Source organism: Neolamprologus multifasciatus, chromosome 15 (genome assembly GCF_963576455.1).
Source record: "Neolamprologus multifasciatus chromosome 15, fNeoMul1.2, whole genome shotgun sequence".
Taxonomy (NCBI): Eukaryota; Metazoa; Chordata; class Actinopteri; order Cichliformes; family Cichlidae; genus Neolamprologus; species Neolamprologus multifasciatus.
Window position 1 is genome coordinate 34,716,027 of NC_140453.1, and position 20,397 is coordinate 34,736,423.

The following is a 20,397-nucleotide window of genomic DNA, read 5'->3' on the forward strand; positions in this document are numbered from 1 at the left end:
TTTTATAGTGAAAGAGCTCGAGTTTTTTCTCTCCTGACAGTTTTTCCATTTAATCTGATATGACTTGGATTTTGTTGATCCTTCAGAGAGTGTTACAATAAATGTGCGATGGGGAGTTTTACGATATACAGTCTGGCGTTCTCATAAGCATATTTTTCTGTAATGATGCCCAGAAAAATAATAAGGTTCAAAATAATACGTTCAACAAAAACCCGATTTGTCTGATTGGTGGTTAATGATTGTAGTGGGAAAATCGTGTTATTACAGCACTGAATAATATCAGCATGTCTACATATAACGAGGATATAAATACAGAGAGTTTGTTTATTTACAACCACACACAGGAGCAAATAATACCTTACTGAGGGTAGAATAAGTCTAATTTGCCAGAGTACTATTGGCAGCATAAGCACACTCTGTTCAGAACACAGAAGACTTCAATCATTAAAAAAAAATAAAAAATTAATGGGCATTGTGCATGTAAAGTGTTATGTAATCACACATCATGTGTCACCCCTGACACTTGGATTTGCATTCCATGTTTAAACTGTCACTGCTGTCACTTGTGTGTGGTTTTATTTAAAGAGCCGTTGTCACGTCACCATCTGGTTATCAGGCACAAATATTGAAGTAAGGTCTGAATTTGCATAAAATTTGTCGTCTGCGAGGAGGAAAGTTGATTTTGGACCTCTTCTTTGCTGTAACATTGTTGGAGGCTGAGCTTACAGTTTTTAAAAACTAAAGCAGTGTATGTAAATGTCTCGAGCCAGGTTCCAAGGAGTCAGACTTTAATGTGGTCATAAGTAATAGGATTTCTGAGGGTTCAAAGTTTTTCTTTGGACATTGGTCACTTTATCACTTATTTCAGTCCAGTTCTCATATCTGACCATTTTTTTGAACCACTCAACACTGTTCTATGGATCATTGAAGTGTAATGGGCACTTAACTCAGAGAACTGGTGTTGTGTCTACACATAATAGACAACTATCTTTAGGCACTTGTAATTAGCAGCCTATCATAAAAACACAATTTCTTTCAATTGCTTTAGTTAAATCTAGCAAAAAATACATACAGTTTGATGGGCATAATTTTTTTGTCTGAGTCTAAGGTAATGATTAAAGAACTGGACTGAAAATCAGTAACAACAAGTCTTACGTTTTTGTGTATGCAGGAGTTCAGGAGGTGATTGTCTATAGCTATCTATAAAACATGGTGGATACTCTCATGGCTTGAACTGCATTTCAGCCAGTGATGTTGGTGATTTTGTCAAAAGTAATGAAATAATGACGGCATCAGATTTTGATCCAATATGCAATAACATCTGTCTGATTGGTAAATGCTCAAGTTTTCAGCATGACAATAGTCACAAACAGACTGCCAATGCCGCAAAAGCATACCTCGAGAGAAAAACACTGTCATTCATGGATAATATAATAATAATAATTATTATTATTATATTATTACATCTCTTGGTGGAGCGTTTACATTTGAATGAGCATAAATAAATAAATAAAAGAAAAAACATGACATAACACTGGGATATCAATCATAAAGTTGACTTTGAGATGGAATTTTTTTTGGCTCTCTTTAACTGTCTTTCTGTTTGATTATCATTCGGTGCTGTGTCTTGCTAATGTTGCCCTTATCAGAATATTTTAAGGCTGAGTAAACTAACTGTGAAATAAGAATCGTTGTTTAAAGCGTTTAGCTGCCCCCTCGGGGCTCATTAGAATTGACGGGTGAGTGGGTGCTGCTGGGTGTAATGTTCCTTTAAAGAGCGCTGCCCCCCGCAGCGTCGTCATTGCGCAGAGCAGTTTGAACCAAAAAGCGGAGTGACCTTCCTCCGCTCTCAGTCTGAGAGGGGCAGCACTGAAGCAATAAGCCGGTCACAGCTCCCGCAGTCCCCCCGCTTTAGCTTCAGAAATGAACAACAACTTAGTCGGAGATGAAGTCGGGTAAGATCGGTTTAACAGAGCCGTACACGGCATCCATGCGGAACCGTGAATCTGTTTGTGACTTTCTGTTAGAGCGCTGTGTTGTCAAGCTGTCATTTGACAGCTAACATTAGCTAGCAGGCTAAGCTAGCCTGAGTAACTTAGCGAAGTCGCTAGCCTGAGGAAAGGCGGCCAAAAAAGTGAAAGTAGTCTTTAGAGTAGCTGAGCCTTTGGTGCCACAGCTCATGGAGAAATTTACCATGTTTGTGTGAAGTGCTACCACTTGTCAGACGAGTACACGGAATTGTAGTTAGTTATTTCTGTGTTGTTTTCGGTTAGCTCCAAGCAACTGAGCTAGTTGAGCTAACGCTTGCCAGCGAAGCGAAAGTCTCCGTTCCTGACTTCGTCGGTGCGAGGACATTTAGCGGGCACTGCTGGAGGATGGAGCATCCTCGTGTGTAGCCAGTCTTCACTTTTCCCACGGTCGTTACAATTGTCATTTGTGTGTTTCAGCAGTGATCCGAGGCACACATTAACGAACTCGCTAGCGTATTTGACAGTAGTACCGTTTCAACTGCCGCTAAACTTCCAGTTATGCAGGCATCATCCGAGTTCACTGGTCTGCATGCGGAGAGCCGAGCAACCGCTCGTTGCTCCGCTCACAGATGGAAATACGGATCTCAGCGTTGAAAGGTGATAGACACGGGCTGTCGTGGTTTCGGAACTCAGTTTGTGTTAGCCTGCTAGACGCCAGGGCTCTGTCCCGGGTAACTTACGTGGCAGGAGGTTTATAAAAAGCCCTTTATTGTCGAGGCCATTGCCTTGAATGTTAGAAGACCAAAGTGACATCCATAGCAAGGACTAGACCTCAACATGAGTCACACTAAACACGGACATTTTAACTGTAGCTGTACTGTGGATATAACCAGATGCTGCATTGGTAGCAGGCTTGCCTGATGTTGTGTAATAGCTGTGTTCCTGGCTGTTTAATCAGCTGTGCTTTCAGCCTGTGCAGGAGAGCTTTCTTTTTTTTTAAATCATGCCTTTCATATGTGACTCTGTTCTGACGATTTCCAGATTATCATTTAGTCTGGCTCAGAGTGATGATCAGTGCTCACTTAATGGTCACATCTCCTTTCAGGAAACTTTTTGTGGGTGGATTGGACTGGAGTACCACACAAGGTATGTCACACGGTTTCACCCATGAAGGCTTATTTACATAATTCAACCCTTTCTCCATTGCACTGTTCACGCTGCCTGGTTGTGTATCAGGAATTAGTTGTGAATGTAGCATATAGATCAGGTCAGGTCAAGTCAGTAGCAATACAGAGGTGATTTCCAGAAATAATAATGAAATTAAATCTTGCTTTAATATCAGTATTATGATGATATACCGACAGTGACTAATGGGGCTTGCATTTAATTGATAACCTGTCACTGAGTCATGTGAAGACCTGTAGAGAAGTAGTTTCTCTAGAGGTTTCAGTAAATTTATCCTTATGATTGCTAAGAGTATGTAGTTAATATTAATTACACATTTTTGACCCTTTTAATGTCAAACCCTTCAAAACTCAATATCATGTAATTTTTATCTAATGAGCACCTGAAAGCGAGGTTTTGTAAAACATAACCTGCCAAGGTGGAATTGCTCATTCCTGTTTGTTATTATGAGCACTGTTTTGTTGTGTACCAAAGCATGTGTATCATTTTAATTAGTCCTTAGCCTTGAGTATTTAGAAGCAGACTATGTAACACTCTCACAGTAACCGTAATTACAGATAATAACAAGTTTTGCATGATATTATTGGTGTAGTGACTTTGTAATATGCATAGGCTTGACAGTATACTAGGAACGTATAGTTAGTAGCAGCATTTATTAGATATTAAATCATGTCATTGAAATCTCTGTGGTCATTAATGTGCTTTGTCTGTTATAAAGAACAGGAATATAAAAAGTAGGCATAGTAACGCCTCACGCTTTACTATGATTTCAATCAAAGTGTCATTTATGAGCCTTTAATTTTCATATTTCCAAGTAGATAGTGTAAGTGTCCCTGATGGTTTGCTTGTAGCAAGTGTCTCTCGGTATTATTGAATTTTTTGATATGCTGTAGTGACTTTTGATGTGCTTTTCACATCGCAATATAACTGATATATCCACGTATATATATGAATGTCTCTGTTGGGTGTGTGTTTACACTGTCCTCTCATTCAGTCCGAGCCGGAGATTGTCTTGCTTGTTGAAAGCCCTGCACTGTTTCATGCTAGATTGGCCATTGTGTAACATTGCACGGGTGCTTGTCTGTGCTACCAGCACTGAACCACAGGGCTACGTAACTCTGAGCTTGTTTCTACGGTGATGCCTCAGGGCTTCTCAGCAATGAGAAAAAGCAATTACGGTAATGCTCTCCAATGTGACTCCTCATTTGTTCAAACTTGCACGCCTTGCTTGTCCTGCCTCCGTGGGCGTGTGCGGCCCTTACATTTGTTGGTTGTATATTTAGTGCAATGCAAGATGACAGTGGGTCAATGCTTCATTTGCTCTTGAGGAGTTTCAGTGTGTCACTTACTGTAATATTATGTTTTCGCATGGATAGCACAATACCAGATATTCTTCCATAACAATAAAGGTTCCTTAATACCTTTTGGTGTTGCCAGTATAATCCACACATACTCAGGTTTTTGTCCAAGTTGGAGTGTCACAGATATTTTTATGGTGTCCTTCAGCATAAAGAAGTCATCTAGTATTTAAACAATGACTGCACTTCCTTCTCTTCATGAGGAAAATTGCTGTGGCTCAATGCTTTTGCTTTGTTATCTTTTCTTCTCTTCTCAGAGACACTGAGAAACTACTTCTCACAGTATGGGGAAGTAGTAGATTGTGTCATCATGAAGGACAAAACTACAAATCAGTCGCGAGGCTTCGGCTTTGTTAAGTTCAAAGACCCCAATTGTGTACGGACAGTGCTGGAGACAAAGCCACATAATCTCGATGGAAGAAATGTAAGTATTTTAACAACAGAAGAGCAGATGGTTGAATCAAACGCAGTAATCTGCCGGCGCTTTCTGTGAGAAAACTGAGAAAAAAAACCTTCATATTATATTTCATCATCCACCAGTTAGAAGTTATTTAAGGGAGAGGACAGGTTTTCTTTAGGCCATACATGCCTGGAACCATTAGTACAGATGATGCATTTTGGAAAGACTGACATTAGTTTGCCGACAAGATTTACCTGTTTAAATGAGTGAAATTGGAATAGGGATGGGTTTCTCCCACGTGCATCAAATCAGTTTCATTCACGTGAGATTTTGCTTGGTTTGCTGTGCTGATAGAAACAGTGCGGGGGGTGAGGAACATTTGAAGGTGCCTTTATTTTAGGCTAATGGAAAACTCTCTCTGTTGTTAGATTGACCCGAAGCCATGTACTCCCAGAGGAATGCAGCCTGAAAAGTCTCGAACCAAGGAGGGCTGGGTAAGAGGAATCTGATTTCTTCTTGGGATGCTAGGCTAGCTGTTTCTACTGGAATAAACCTGGAATAGACCCCAGCCTCTCCGTCCCCTCCTCTTCTGGAGGTTAGGCTGTAGCTTGTTTTAATGAGGCGACCTTGAGTTTTTAAGTGTAAATTATATTTTTTTCTTTAAAGTATAATAATTTTCTTTTTTCCCCCCATCGTGACAAAAACACAGCCTTTATTACTTTGAGGTCTGGATAAATCACAGAAACATTAAACAATCTGTGACTTCTGTCAGCTTCGATCTCTTACTGCAGGGACTGCAGTAATATCAGCCACTCTCTGGTACAGCTTCCACTTATTTGAAATTGAAGTATAGCATTGTGACATTTTAAAATGTTCCTGTATAACGACACTAAATTAAAATACAACTGTATGATTGCATTAACTTTTTTTTTTCTAGCCGTCTTATCTGAAATGTGATGTTCTTGTAATTGCCCTCACACATCGAGGTATTATTAAGGAGGGTTTGAACATGAGTTGGCTAATGTGGTGCATCGCTCTCAGCAACAAATTTTCTGAAAGGCAGAAATCTCCGCTCTTGCTCGGATAATTTGTGGGTCGATCAACGATGCTTATCAAACCCCTGCAGACCTATTATAGCCATTTTGTCCCTTTGGGCAGCGGGGACTTTAGTTTTGCATCTTTGCTGTCAATTTAACGTTTTCATAAGTTGCTTATTTGGCTGTAAGCAGACTGTATGTCAGAAGCTTTTAGAAATGCGGCTCTTTGCTTGCTGCTGCTGCTGGAGCCCATTTCACTGGCTTTAAGTCATGCAGCTGGTACTGAATGTTTTACTAAGTAAACACAAGATGTAATTGTTAGAAATCATTGTTGTAAACAGCCTCTAGCCCTTACAGCATGAGTGCAGTGTACAGCAACGGCGAAACGCTTAATGGTTGAGAATAAGTGGAAGAAGCCGTGTTCTCTGATCTGTGGAGACTAGTTGTTGCATTGACATGACATGTTAAGAATTATACCCCAGGGCAAGAGGAGAACCTAATTTCTTCTGCACTGTCTGAATAGATGATGGCTAACTGGCCCCTTCCCAGAGTGATCCTGTAAGAGACATTGAAATCCATACACTCCCTGTTTTTTTTCAGAAGGGCAGCAAAGCTGATAGCAATAAATCAAAGAAGATATTTGTAGGTGGAATCCCCCATAACTGCGGCGAGCCTGAACTCAGGGACTATTTCAATAGATTCGGAGTGGTGAGTATTGCCAAGTGCATAATACAAGTCAGTTCATTATTGTCATTAAGAGTGCTTGAATGGATGTGACATTGAACAGGGTCAGTACTACAGCATAAAAATATATGGGGTGAGATGCGATAGGACAATTCATTATTTTTCCAAACTGAGCAAGAATATTTAACTGGAATAAGAACGGACCCTTACCAGATTTCTAAAGCTGAGCCACTGTTTCCCTTTGTCCCATTCAAGGTCACAGAGGTGGTAATGATCTATGATGCGGAGAAGCAGAGGCCCCGAGGTAAAAGCTGATCCTGTCCTTTCCCTCCCCTCTCCATACCTTACCATATTAAATCTAATGACAAACTATTCTGCCCCCCCCCCCCCCCCCCCCCAAAAAAAAAAAAAAAATCCCATTCAGCCCCAGCGATCTCGTTTAGTTAATGCACTGGAACGGGAATTTTGTTCATGGTAAATACAAGCATTAACTGGAACCCATACTAGGTTACTACAGTCAATATCAACCATTTTTTATTATTGCTGTGGAAAAAAACACTGCCCGCTGAGGCTGCATTAAATTCCTCAAGATAAATGAAGGCAATAATTGTGCATTCGTATATGTATTTTTATAACATAATAACGCAAAACTTTAGCTCAACCTGTGTTGTACGTTATCACAGTGGGAATATGTGAATTTTGCATAGGTTGTCGAGCAAATTAACTGGCTATCATGAGCGTAACTAGTTCATTAGCATTTAGTGCAAGTGATGGCTTCACTTTTTCAAGTATGTAAACAATAGTTGGGTAAAATGAAGAAGTAAAATTAGGAAACTACTTTTTGGTGTAATTTTTCCTCTTGCTCGTATTCACTTCACATTCAGTGTGAGAGATGGAAGCAAAGTCCACAGTCCTTGTTTATTTGGAGCTAACTTGAGTCTAAAAAAGTCAAACAAAGTTGGTATCTTTCAAAATCTGACACTGCAGTGACCTTTAAACTGGAACCGCTTAAGCAGAGATCTCTTCATAGTGAGTGTAACCAGGAGGACTAAAGACACTTAAGAACTGCTGAATATTTCAGTTTTTAAAAAAGAAAAACAAATACACCTTAAAACAAATATTGACACTAGATTTTTACGTATCAAACGTTTTGTTTGTTTTGTGGCTGTCGCTGTCCATAACCAATCAAATGTAACGTGATATTTAATTACCAGTTAACCTCCCCAGCATTATTTGGCCTTCAAAATGACATTGAAAAAATATATTGTTCAGTTTTAATACAGCTTAGTCAAAATATTCCATTCCTAGTGCATTTTGTCATTTTCTTTACAAATAGCTGAAATAAAAGGTATAAAAACGTATTCTTAAAAAAAGAAGAAAACAACGCATACTAAGGATGCAAATTTGTTTTGAAAACCACAATTAATCACCATGAAGTAAAACTACTTATTTTATCTTTTTTATTTACTAAAACTGTTTCCACTAGTTATTAAAAATGATCTCGGAAACAAGCTAAGACTAACTAACTGAAAAAGAGACATTTTGCAGGAAAAATAGGTGCTCAAAAAAACACAGTACTTAATCACACTGTGCAACTGGCGTATTGAGAACACTTTGAGCGTGTGAAGGGGGGGTTTGTCCTTCAAAGAGGCTGGTTGCAGCCTGTTGTCTGGAGAACAATGGAATGATTTTAAACCCTTTTATTTCCCTTAGACTCCTCAAAACTTTCAGAGACCTAATTTTGAACTTCAGAAAGGACCTTTTATGTTTACCCACTTAAGTCATAAATGTATCATGAGTGTGTGACATGTGCCAACACTTTTAGCACGGATGGCCTCGCTGGGAATCAGACCCGTGCCACCGGACGCAATGGTGTCAGGCCCTGCCCACCGAGTTACAGTCACAGCTGCTTCATCTGCATTTGTCCTACATAGAAACGATGAAGCGGTCACTGATCCACAACACGCACCCCTCCTCTCCCTTCAGAACCCACTCTCTGTTCACTCTCTGTTGGGAAAAACCCAGAATAGTTTGCCATTGGATTTTAACATGATCTATTGCACAAGTAACAACCATTACATAATCTTTAATAGTGTAAACCTTCTTTTACTAAAACCGTTAGATGCTGATCATTGGAATAAGTTTTCTTTACCTTGATTAAGAAGTAACTGATACATGTATCTTAAATGGCATAGTATGTGTTTTCCCATATGTAGAAAGTTAAGTATTTTTGTAAGTAAGCCCTTTCTATTTTTTCTTTCTTCTGTCCCCCTTCTTCTTGTGAATGGTTTGAATGTGATTAACGGTGTCTCTTAAGATTTGTCTTTTCTCCTTTAGGTTACTGTGTATTGATGGGTAGCACAGAGGTACAGGCCAAACGTAAATGCAGCCAATTTATTTTATTTTATCCGTTTGTTTTATTTTTTTGTTTTTAACTTGGTAAAAAATGAGGTGTACACAAAGCTGCATCTGTGCTTACCTGGACTTGACTGATGGTTTCACTCTATTAAGCTTAAGAGCAATTTAAGGAAAGTCCTGTCGCAACAGTGTCTCACAGTTGTGATCACATGATGCTGCAGCATAATTATTATAAATAATAACCTTTTTTCCCTACATATAATGAATTTTAGATGTAAAGATTTATATATATAAGATGTAACACAGACTCTGTGTGGACCAATCTTGCTTAATTGTGATCCCAAAAGGTCAATATTGCCTTGGGAAAAAAGTCTAACTAATTACAACTTTAGTAATAATAATTTATTATTAAATATTTTCAATAATACAAATTTGTAATATAAAGTTTACGCTGATAAAAAATACTTGATTTCAGTCAATTTGTGTCATTTCTGCATTAAAAATACTTAACCTATCACTTGAATATAACAAACTTGGTAATTAGTAAGCCAATAATTTGAAAATGTCAAATTATTTTCTAGTTCTCCATCCAGATGGTCTGTAGTTTGTTAGCTGATATTTTAGGCTGGCTAAAATCCTTACCAATGACACCATATGTCAAAATCTTTAATGAGCCAACTTGGTTTTACATTTAGGTTGGGGAACGGGTCATCGACAGATGTTAATAATAGCAGTAGATCACGAGTCTTGGGAATGTTTGGCAGGTTACTAGAGGTCTCTGAAAATCTCAGTTGTCTTGTAGGACATTTAATTGGATTCAGGTTAGGTCCCCAAGTAGAGATGCACACCCAACCCAATTCTGCCACAGCGGAAAGTTAATCAGACTGAAAGTAGATCACTGCAGCACGCAGCAGCTTGTTGGCTCTGCAGGGTTTTGCCTCAGATCATCAGATGAAATAATTTCCCGAACAGCCGGCGTGGTCAAAAAGTTGTTGAACTTGTTGATGCACTTTGTGTATTCCCTTGATGAAACAAAACACACCCTGTTCATCAGTGCGGACGATCAGTTGTGGCCTATATCTTTGTGTTACCGTTGTGAGCAATATTTTAATTGTCCATTTTAGGCTTATCCTGGCTGACTCAAAAATAAAATACTGAATTTGGGAAAGCTTGGAGAAAGCTTTAGGCATTCTACAGTTTGTGTTTCTCCATATTTTTTGTGATGCATTAACAATGGCTGTTGCGAGTGTGTGCTCCACAGCAATATACCACGGGACAGATCAAGGTGGGGTTTGGATGAAACAGCATGAAGTAATTAATTGTAATATTGGCTCAATTGGAATTCATCAGCTACACGTTTGACCTTTTTATGTGACATTTCACTTTAAATCAAACCTGTCACCCTTCATGTTTAACATTTACGCACTCCATTATTAATCTTCACCAAAAGTTTCTCTGCACAGTAAAGTTTCCTTTAATTCCCCAGGCATTAGTCTTGGATTTGTATTGTCTGCGACGTCATCCGAACCCCAGGAGCCTCTTGCTCAGTCTTGACGGATCCTCACTCTGCTGAAGCCCAATACTGTTCTTCATCTTGTGTTGTCACAACCCCCCTGCTACCTTGATTCACTCTTGGTCGTTGGCTAGGTTTTGGATTTATTACTTTCGAGGCCGAACAATCAGTGGACCAGGCTGTCAACATGCATTTTCACGACATCATGGGCAAAAAAGTGTGTAGTTGTAGTTTTATTTTACCCTTAAGATCAAACTGAGGCTTGGGCGACAGAGCAGGAACTGTACTGTGATGCTGCTTTATTGCTCAGAGCTAATTTTCTAGTGGCTTCCTATTTGTGAACGCAGCATCATACGGCTCAAAATTAAGTGTCAAATATCTTAAATTGATGTACGTAATATTTTTTTCATCACATTACATGCCTATCTCCCACTTATGCTTTCATAGTTTCTAAAAGCACTCATCCTTCTCTTGCTGCTATTACAGTTTAAATTGTCGCCCAAGGCTTTGTTTAAACTGACCACTCCTTTAGGATGTCTAAACAAGTTAAATTGTATTCTATGAATTTCAATTACAGTAATTTTCTGGCTCTTGATGTGCTAAAATGGAAACCAAATGAATGAAATGCAAGGCTTTAAATCCAGCAGTCTTCTTGAGATTTTAACTCACCTAAAGGATTGGTCGAGTCACTTCTATTTTTGTTTCTTTGTTTCTTTTTTTTTTCTCTTTTTTTGTTGTTGTTGTTTTCTTTTCTAATGTTTTGTTGGCAGGTCACTTACACGTCAACATGTTTTATTTTCTTTGTTTTTCTTTTTGAAAAGTTAAAGAAAAGCTCAACTCAGTGACCTCAGTTGAAGAATCTCCATACTGTGTCTGTCAGTTCTTTAAATCTACCAAATGAAAGTCTGCCACTTCACAGTGTTTGCTTTAACTCGGCGCGTGCAGCAGATGGATGAGGTTTAGTGCACAGAGTCAGTTCAGATAGTGTCAGGTAAGCCGTCCATCCGGTAAAGTAACAGTAAGTCTGCTGTGTTGTAATATTTAAGCACAGCTCTTAACCCGCTGCCACACCTCTGATTGTACTATTGTGCAGACAATCCAGCTGACACCTCACCTGAGTTACAACCAAGCAAAAAGACATTGACTTGGGTTAAAATGGGACTTTATCTGCTCCCTAGGAAAACCACCTAGGGAGAGGCAGTAAATGAAGACAGCCTCCTCCTTGCCCTCCATGCAAATAGTAATGAGTTGTGGGCATGAGAAAATGATTGCAGTACAGTTACATCCACTCTTATGCATATCCTGTTACTGCACATGGGGCTTTAGTGTTTCAAGGTCAGTCCATAGTAGCTGACATGTTGAAGACCTTTGTGCATCTTTCGTAACGTATGTTAAAATGATTTTGGAGAGGCACACCTCTCTGTGTCTCCCTTCTTAGATGTTTTTCTCTGTCAAACTTGACTTGGAGTAAGTACTCGAGGGAGAACAAACAGTGACGAGATGGCTGTAAGACAAACCGATCGCCACTCTGAATTGGATGTGACATTCAATAAAGACCTCAACTGGAGTCCTCAGTCCAAACCACAAATTAAATGATATTATTAACTACCAGTTAATTTTCTCCAGAAAATACCTAAGGTCAGGAAATTTGAAAGCTTCCCTGAACTGGATTTTATTATTTGCCAATTTAGAACGGCAACAGATTTTCATTCAGATGTCACTGATTATTACATGAAAAAGATGAGCTGAATCCAATTTTGCCAGCCCGACCTGTATACTCTCTGCTGGTACCTGCTCCCCTTGACTTTGCCCTCATTTCTTGTAGGATTGGGGGCTCAACTTAATCCATTGTTCTTGACTTGACATTACCTTACGCTGGGACTTGAGGGAGGCTGGGAGATATGAGTTACAAAATTAGAAATTGGAGCACATCAAACTGTGGAACAAATCCCAATTCTGCTGTTGGGGACTGTACAGAAGTCACGGTATCCATCACTCGTAGCTGAGATGCCCAAGGGAGAAAGTGCTCAGGTAACCGGCGGCGAGGCCACTCCCGGAAACATGTGCATGTAATTAGGTCGACAGAGAAGGAAGAGGGGAGGCTGGGGATGGTGGTAACACCTTAAAGCAGGGAGGAATTTGCAATTCGTTTTCCTCCCGCAAGGTGACCCCAATAACTCAACCTCTCAGTCTATTTATGGTTGGCTCCCCCTTAGTCTCAGCCTGTTTCTTTGCTCTGGTTAAGTGCTGGCAGCTTTGCCTAGTTATAGACAGGGAAGTTTTGTTATTGGGTCAACACATTCATACTTGACTCAAGGTCACCCAATTTTGTTTAGCTCCAAATATTAACTATATATATATATATATATATATATATATATATATATATATATATATATATATATATATATATATATATATAAATGAAATCAAATGTGGCATTTAATTAACATCGTCTTTATCAAAAATGAAGAAACAACTTGTCAAATTTATGGACAATTGTTGGGATCCAGTTTGAAAACTGTTTTCTCACTTTTGACACAGTATGAAGATTCAGATTTAGATTGAATAAAAAAAAAAAAAAAAAGACTGTTCATTTGTAGTTTCTGCATGTTTACCTTATATTCTGTTAGAGCTGAGATACCGATCTACATCCATTCCCCCTTAAAACTTATACCAAAACAAAATACAAATGAAATTCTCTGTAAGCGTTAGCTGGAGAAAGGTAAGTCATGACCTTCCATTAGATGTCTTTATCTTTTATATAGGGTAGTTAATGACAAAGAAAAAGACAGACATCTATGTTTCTCAGGTACCTTTCAGATCTTGGATCACTGATTGGCTCTATGATTTTTTTTTTCCCCCCCTTTTTTTCTGGCCAGTGAAATTCCCGATTAACACAGAGTACCTGAGACACATAGCCATACAGCCCTTCTGGCTACACAGTAATATTAATTTATATATAGCTGGCCCACATAAATTAAATAAACATAAAGTAAAATATTTCAAACTGGCCCAAATTGCTGAGATTAAGTATCAGAGCTAGGACAGGTCTGTCTAGGTGAGGGGCTTCATGGACTTTTTACTGGTGTTGCCAAATGTGCCCTCCTTGTCCTTTGTCCAGGTGGAAGTAAAGAAGGCCGAACCTCGTGACAGCAAAGCTCCTGGCCAGCTTGGCCCTGGCCAGTGGGCGCCCAGGGGCATCTTGAGTGCAGCTAATGGTTGGACAGCACAGCCTGCCCAGGGCTGGCAACAGCCTTATGGGCCACAGGGTGAGTGGGAACAAGTCCCAGAGCAGAGCAAGAGAAGCTCACTGTTCAGAGGAAAATCCAATGTTTAATCCTCTGCTTAAACATTAGGTTTGTATGTATGTGTGACAGTTTGAATACTTAACTGTTATGTGAACATTTTATGTTTTCAGTCTAATCTTTTTTTTTTTTCCTTCTTCCTAAAGGAGTGTGGGTGTCAACTACCGGCCAGCCCATAGGTAGGTGTTAGTCCTCTACTTGACAACACAAAAACGGTCTTCTTTTTGTTATTTTTGTGGCTTTCTTGCATGTTGTGTAACTGTTAGACTGCAGATACATGTGTCTTTGCCATGTGATCGTGTGCTTATCTCAAAACGCTTGTGTGACAGCACAGGGCTCACACACGGTGTGGCCCATGGACCGATGACAGTTAACAGTACATGTTATCACTGATTCATAAAGGCTGAGGCTGCTGATAATTTGCTGCTCGAGACAGATGGCAGCATTGAATGGATTCCGGGCCTCCCTCTGCTATTGGTCAGGCTCGGCTTCATATCACCACCTCCGGGTCAACCTGCAGCGCTCGCTGCAGTGTCGACTCTGTGCTCGCTCGCAAGATCCTTCAGTTTCAGATAGTCGTCTGCTCCAGTCTTTAAACAACTTCTCTGTGCACACTTTTAATCAGAGAATCTGTTTGATGCAGTTCATATGTATCCTATTATTGTCAACTGTGCTCAAGTCTCATTAGTCTTTGTTATTCTGTGTTGGGGTAGGCGGGTATGGACCTCCGTTGCCAACAGGCCGGGGAACCCCCGCCCAGCCTCCGTCGCCTTTCAACGCATTCCTGGTCACAACCCCGGCGGGTGGCTTTGCTGCACCTCAGGGCTACCCTCAGCAGGGCTACAGCACCGCACCTCAGTTTGGTCAGTCGTACTAATTCAGTCACATTTTACTACTGTTGATTGGTAATGCTGTGTATATAAATAAGTTAATAGTTTGAAGGCCAGTAGACGGTGACTTGTATTTATTTTTAAAGCATTTGAAAAAAACATGTTTAGTGCAGCTTCACTGAAGAAATATCATGTTATCAGATATAGTCATGACTTACAGACATCCAACATTTTTTATAAGCTTGTGGGTTTTTGTTTCATGTGTTTCCCTTCAGTCAGTTAAAACTGACAGATGAAATAAGCTGACATTGTGTAAACCACAGAGGAAAAAACTATCAGTTTTGGCAGCGTTGTATTCACAGTTCAAAAACAAACAAAAAATAAGAAGTCAAGAAAGTGTGTGTTCTTGGTAAAACTCAGAGCTGGAGTTCTGGATGTTCTTTAGGAATGTTGAATGCACGCAGACATGCAGGGATTCTGGTACATTTACTTTACTGTTAAGGAACATTCAGCAGCTTTTATTTTCCAACCAAATCCCATGTTTTACTGTAGAAATAAACTTATTCTTTGTATACTTTCTTAGTTTGTTTAAAATGGAGATTGTGACACACATTTTTGTCATTTTTGTAACAATCACAGTTTGATCTGTCAGTTTATATTTATGAAAGACATGTATTGGCCACACAGAGCTTTGGTTCTTATACCCCTTATGTGCTCTAGGTTTAGACTGTTAGACAGCGATATTAGGTGAATAAATGGTAGTTAGTACCTTGACTAGAAGTGTTTTTTGTGAGGTGGTAATGGTGTCAGAAATCATCCACTTTTTTTCTCCTTTGAGAATTTGCACACAAATGGTATAAAATGCTAAAGCAACGCTAGAAAACGTTCTTTGGGGTGAAAAACAAATAGAAATCATGATATGTCTTTCCAACAGGTTACAGTTTCGGCACACCACAAGCAGACCAGTATGCTCCACAGGTTCCTCCTCCACCCACGACTCCAGGAACTGCACCACTGGGCTTTGCACCAGCCACCACACCGACTCAGGATTTGAGCAAAGCTCCCACCGGGCAGCCCGACTTCACTTATAGCCAGTATGGTAAGACGGGCTTTGTGCATAAAGAATGTCGCCTCTTTTCTCTCCCAGTTGACTTTTCTTCACCTCTCGGTCCTGCCCGTCTCCCTGGTCATTTTACTGGGTGCAGCTACAGCCTTTTTAGGTTCATGAGTATTCCCCTTAGACGAGCAGGAGCTTGCTGATGGTACCATTTAGCTTGAACGGCTACACATGCATACATGCTTTCTGCATACATGACCCCTTCTGGCTCCGCCATGAAGATCACTGCTGAAGTTTCGCCATACCCAGGAGTCCTCAGCAGTCATTTCAGTTGAGTGTTTCCGGCGGGCCCTGGATTGATAAAAGATTGGTAGGTCTTGGTAGGTTTGAATTAGATCATCCTGCCTTGCGATGTTTGTTTTTCCTGTTTTGTTTTGTTTTTTATTTTAAAAGGATTCCAAACTTGGCCTGAACGTGCAAACCATTTGATTTGATTTGGTTCAGGCACTCTTACTTTTCAGTTAATCCCTTCTACCCTTCCTCCTCTTCCATGTTGATGACTTTGCTGGCTTCTTTTCCCAGACTTGGCACGATTCCCATAGAAGAGCACCAGCATGAAAATATTATCTTATGAAACACTGTTTCTGGAATATGCCGTGTCCAATCTGCCAAGCCACCTATCAGATTTTTTTCACCATGTTCATCATTGTTATTACACTGGAGCTTTGCATGCTTGTCTGCAGAATGTGACCTTTTTCCACTCTGTGTTGTAAATGCATAGAGATATTGGAGTACTGGATTAGTCATTTTTGACTAATGTGTCTGTAGGTTGTACTTTGTGGTTTCTGTCTTTGTGGTCTTTGAACAGTGCTGTCGACCAGTCTAACAAAACCTTTAGATCGTGTCGGACCACAATAAATATTCGTCCTGGATCTCGACTGAGCTCTGAAACTGCTGCCACATTTCAGTCAGCATTCAGTGCCTTGAAAATGAGACAGTTCGCCAATCCACTTTAGTAGAAAACAATGATTTTTAGTTTGTATGATTTTAAGACTGTTAGGGGCCTGAATCACATGTTGTAAACGCACGATGGAGAAACGGCGATCACGCTGAGAGCGCAAATGGAGGCCGGAAGTTTTCAGATGTGAAACAAAAGGCCGAGATAAAAACTAACCAGCGTCCATGGAAAAGGAGCAGTCTTTGTCTTTGTTCAACACCGAGCCATTCACTTACATAAGCACACAGACAGATAACAGTCAGATGCTCATTCATAGCTTCCATCCAGTTTCTTGGCTGACTGGTATTATTTTTTTATTATTATCATTATTATTATTCTGACTTGGCTTCCAGCTGCTTCCAACTGCTTAATCCCACATCTACAGCAGTCCTGCGATTGCTGCCAGTCATGACAGGTGCCCATCTTGTTCAGTGTTTTGTGCCTGTGCTTATCCTCCATCCAGCTTTTTTGCTTTTACTGTTCAGGCACTTTGTCTGCTTATCAGTTGGTAGAAACAGCAGAGCCTTGCGAAGGTTTTGTGAAATGAGCATAAAACACGGAGCTCAAAAGTGACGCAAGATTTAGATACTGGATAAGTTTGTGTGTAAAACTAGCAAATGGTTAGTTTGGCTTTTATTAAAGTGATGCTTGTCTTAAAAGCAGCAGTTGCCGAAATGCCCTTGAGTGCACTGCCAAGGTGCATTCGATTTCTAAGAGAACTGGAGTTATTCAAGTAACCAAACAAAGAGATGAAAAGTGCACACAGCAGTGACACAAAGACTCCAAGTGGCGTGTTGAAAGATGGGAAACAAGCCTAGAAATGTGTACCATGGTAGACCAATGGTTCTCTTTCTTGTTTCTAGCTGCTTCCTTCCCGTATTTTCAGACTTCTTACTTGTTTCATTGTTTTGGTGTTTTTTGTTTTTTTGTTTTTTAGAGCAATGCACATTTCACAAAATTTTGCGAGACCAGGCTGGCATGATAAAGTCAGGCGTGCTAGCAGCTAGCTCACACATGTGTTTTGACTTGTAGGGGAAGCTGAAGAGAAATGCATCGCAGAGCATAGTGCAGACCCATTAAATAAGTATAAATGTACAGCTCTGTTAGCTCAGTAAGAGGGGGAACTATGTAAAGTAGTCGGCCAGCCGTATGTGGGTTCAGTCAACCTGGTCTCCTCATCTCCCTGATAGGCTTGGGTAACTACCCTCAGGACCCCTCTGCCTACGGACCAACGCGTCCTTCTCACAGTTATGGTCAGGATGAGCAGGGAGGATATAGTTCAGGTAGGTGCCAGCATCGTCTTCTCCAACCACAAAAGCAGCATTTGTTCAGTAATACAGTATTTAGAGCTGCAACTTGGTTCTGTGCCTCTTTTCTTTTGCTCTGTGTTGAGTATTTTGCATGTACATTTTGCATGTACATACAAATTACTATGTGTATTCTTGTATAGTAAAATCAAGCTATTGCAAGCCCCAAAGCTGAGTAGATTTGAAAGAAATTTAAATTTGGCAAGCTTAGCCGTAGGCCTGCCGTTTCCCTCAGCAGCTGTAGCTTTACTATACCAAGACTGACCACATCCTCCTTTTTTGTTCACTTTCTCAGTCTGCATTGCTTTGCTGGTTGTTAAAGGATGATCTAATTGTCAGAAAATGTGTTCATGGTTCAGTTATCTCTATGCATCAGCAGTCCATTCATCCATTGTTTCTTTTCCCCATGTACTGTCTCCACATTTTAGCTAAAGGGGTGAGAAAGGAAAGAAGATTTAAAGAAGGCCACGAAACCAGTAAATTTCAATTTCTCTCAGATTGTTCTGTCTCATGGTCCTGTTGGGATCACTCCTCATTTTAGTTCTTTTCCTATGAAATTTTGTTGTATTTTCTAATTTTCACCATTTTCTTTCTCTCTTTTCAATTCAGTTATTCAGAACTATCTCTGAAATGCTTTGTTTTCTGTTTGTTTGTTTTTTTTGGTGACACATTGATACCTTCACTCTTTTGTTGACTGGGTTTTACCAGGGTTGGAAAATAATCAGTCGCCATGAGCAGGTTTCAGCAGTGTGAGCAGTGCTTCTGTTTTTTGATAAGATTGGTTTCCTTCCCTGGGAGTCACTGTGGTTCCCTCGTGTGTTTGCAGGGAGATGGTGCCACCGTGAGCGTGTGTGTGTCTGTGTGTGTGCGTGTGCGAGCGTGTGTGCGCACGCGTGTGTGTGTAGGAGAACATCCTAAGTGTCTTAAACAATGTTTTCCTCAATGAAGCCATTTAAAAATGTCCCTTAAATTCAACTGAAATTTTCCTTTTACTGTTTGTTTGAACGCACACAGGTTTTGACATAAAAAGGCTCATTGAAGGATTACACAACTAGTTGGAAAAATCCACCATGAAACACTGAGAAAACTTAAATTGTGAAACAGTGCTTACTCTGTTTCTAAACCCCTGTTGTTGCTTGGTTAGAGCTGCACAAAACTACTTCAAAGCTGCAAATGTAGCACCTACACCAAGCAACACGCACAGCAGTGTGTCCTGTAATATTTGGAATATGGGAGCAGTGTGAGTACAATAAGAAGCAGTTGGTGTTGGATTTTTCCTTAAAGTAGAAACTGAATGTTTTACATTAAATTTATTCAGTAAAAGGATTTAAGGCATGAGCCTTCTATCGAAACACCGTCCGGTGAACCTGACATTAACGTCACCCCCTCTGTCCTGTCTGCACTTTCCTGTGTGTTGTTCACCTCAGGGTACGGTCAGGACCTGACAGCCTTCGGCCACAGCTTCGCGGACCCCAGCCAGCCGACAGCCTCGTATGGTGCACCAACAGCACAGCCCGCCGCTGCTCCCCAGCCTGCCGCCAGCGCATTCGGCAGAGGGCAGAACCACAACGTACAGGGCTTCCACCCGTATCGACGCTGACCACCACCACCATCACCCCTTCCCAGGCAGGACCGCTGTGTAAAGTTCAAAAATAAACAAAAAATAAGAAGTCAGGGAAATCTGTGTTCTTGCTAAAACGCAAAACTGGAGTTCTGGATGTTCTTTAGGAATGTTGAATGCACACAGTTTGTGAAACAGGGATTCCAGTAAATTTAAAAGGGTATTTTTTGTCTTTTTTTAAAATTATTTTATTTTATTTTTTCGTTTTGCATAAATTAAAAAAAAACATTCAGCAGAAAGAAGCTTTTATTCCCCACCCCCAACCCATGTTTTATAGTAGAAATAAACTACTTTGCAATAATTTTGTCTGGTCAAACACTAGCACAGAGACTATATGTAAAGAGACTTGCCTATGAATATGTATATTTATGGTGGACACAAATGAAAACAGGGTCTCAAGTTTCCTCAGCTTTAAATTATAGGGAAAATGTTTTTATTTTTCATTTGGTGAATTTTGTTTACTTTCTGAGCCTTTAAAGTTTGTTTAAAATGGAGATTATGAATATATATATTATACACAAACTGTGCAATTTTTTAAAAAGGAAAAAAAATTTTGTACTATAAATGTACACTTTGCTTGTTTTTTTATTTAAAGATGTAGACTTCCCTCAGGTGGCTGTTTTGGGTGCATTTTTGCACTTATGCAAAAAGTAAAGATGAAAAATTATTACAAAAATAAACGTTTTAAGGATAAAATGATTCTCGGTGATCTCAGTTGTGTTTCTATCTGGTGTTTTTTTTTATTTTTTATTTTTTTAAAGGTGGTGGGGGG

The 20,397-nt window shown here is 39.9% G+C and overlaps 1 protein-coding gene across 6 annotated transcripts; it reads left to right on the forward strand.

The window, feature by feature from the left end:
- Positions 1 to 1,783: 1,783 nt before the first annotated feature.
- dazap1 (DAZ associated protein 1) lies at positions 1,784 to 19,709 on the forward strand. 6 transcript variants are annotated; one of them, XM_085133129.1, is made up of 14 exons: positions 1,784 to 1,955; positions 3,076 to 3,116; positions 4,771 to 4,937; positions 5,342 to 5,407; positions 6,554 to 6,658; positions 6,890 to 6,938; positions 10,640 to 10,722; positions 13,630 to 13,777; positions 13,960 to 13,992; positions 14,527 to 14,676; positions 15,578 to 15,742; positions 17,888 to 17,980; positions 18,433 to 18,480; positions 19,432 to 19,709. In XM_085133129.1, the coding sequence occupies exons 1-14, from the start codon at positions 1,924 to 1,926 to the stop codon at positions 19,602 to 19,604; spliced, it is 1,353 nt and encodes a 450-aa protein (XP_084989255.1). In that variant the 5' UTR covers positions 1,784 to 1,923; the 3' UTR covers positions 19,605 to 19,709. The 6 variants fall into 6 exon arrangements, with proteins under 6 accessions (XP_084989255.1, XP_084989254.1, XP_084989257.1 ...); XM_085133128.1 differs by having other exon boundaries at positions 1,785 to 1,955; positions 6,551 to 6,658; XM_085133134.1 differs by lacking the exon at positions 1,784 to 1,955 and adding an exon at positions 1,962 to 2,627 and having other exon boundaries at positions 6,551 to 6,658.
- Positions 19,710 to 20,397: the final 688 nt, after the last annotated feature.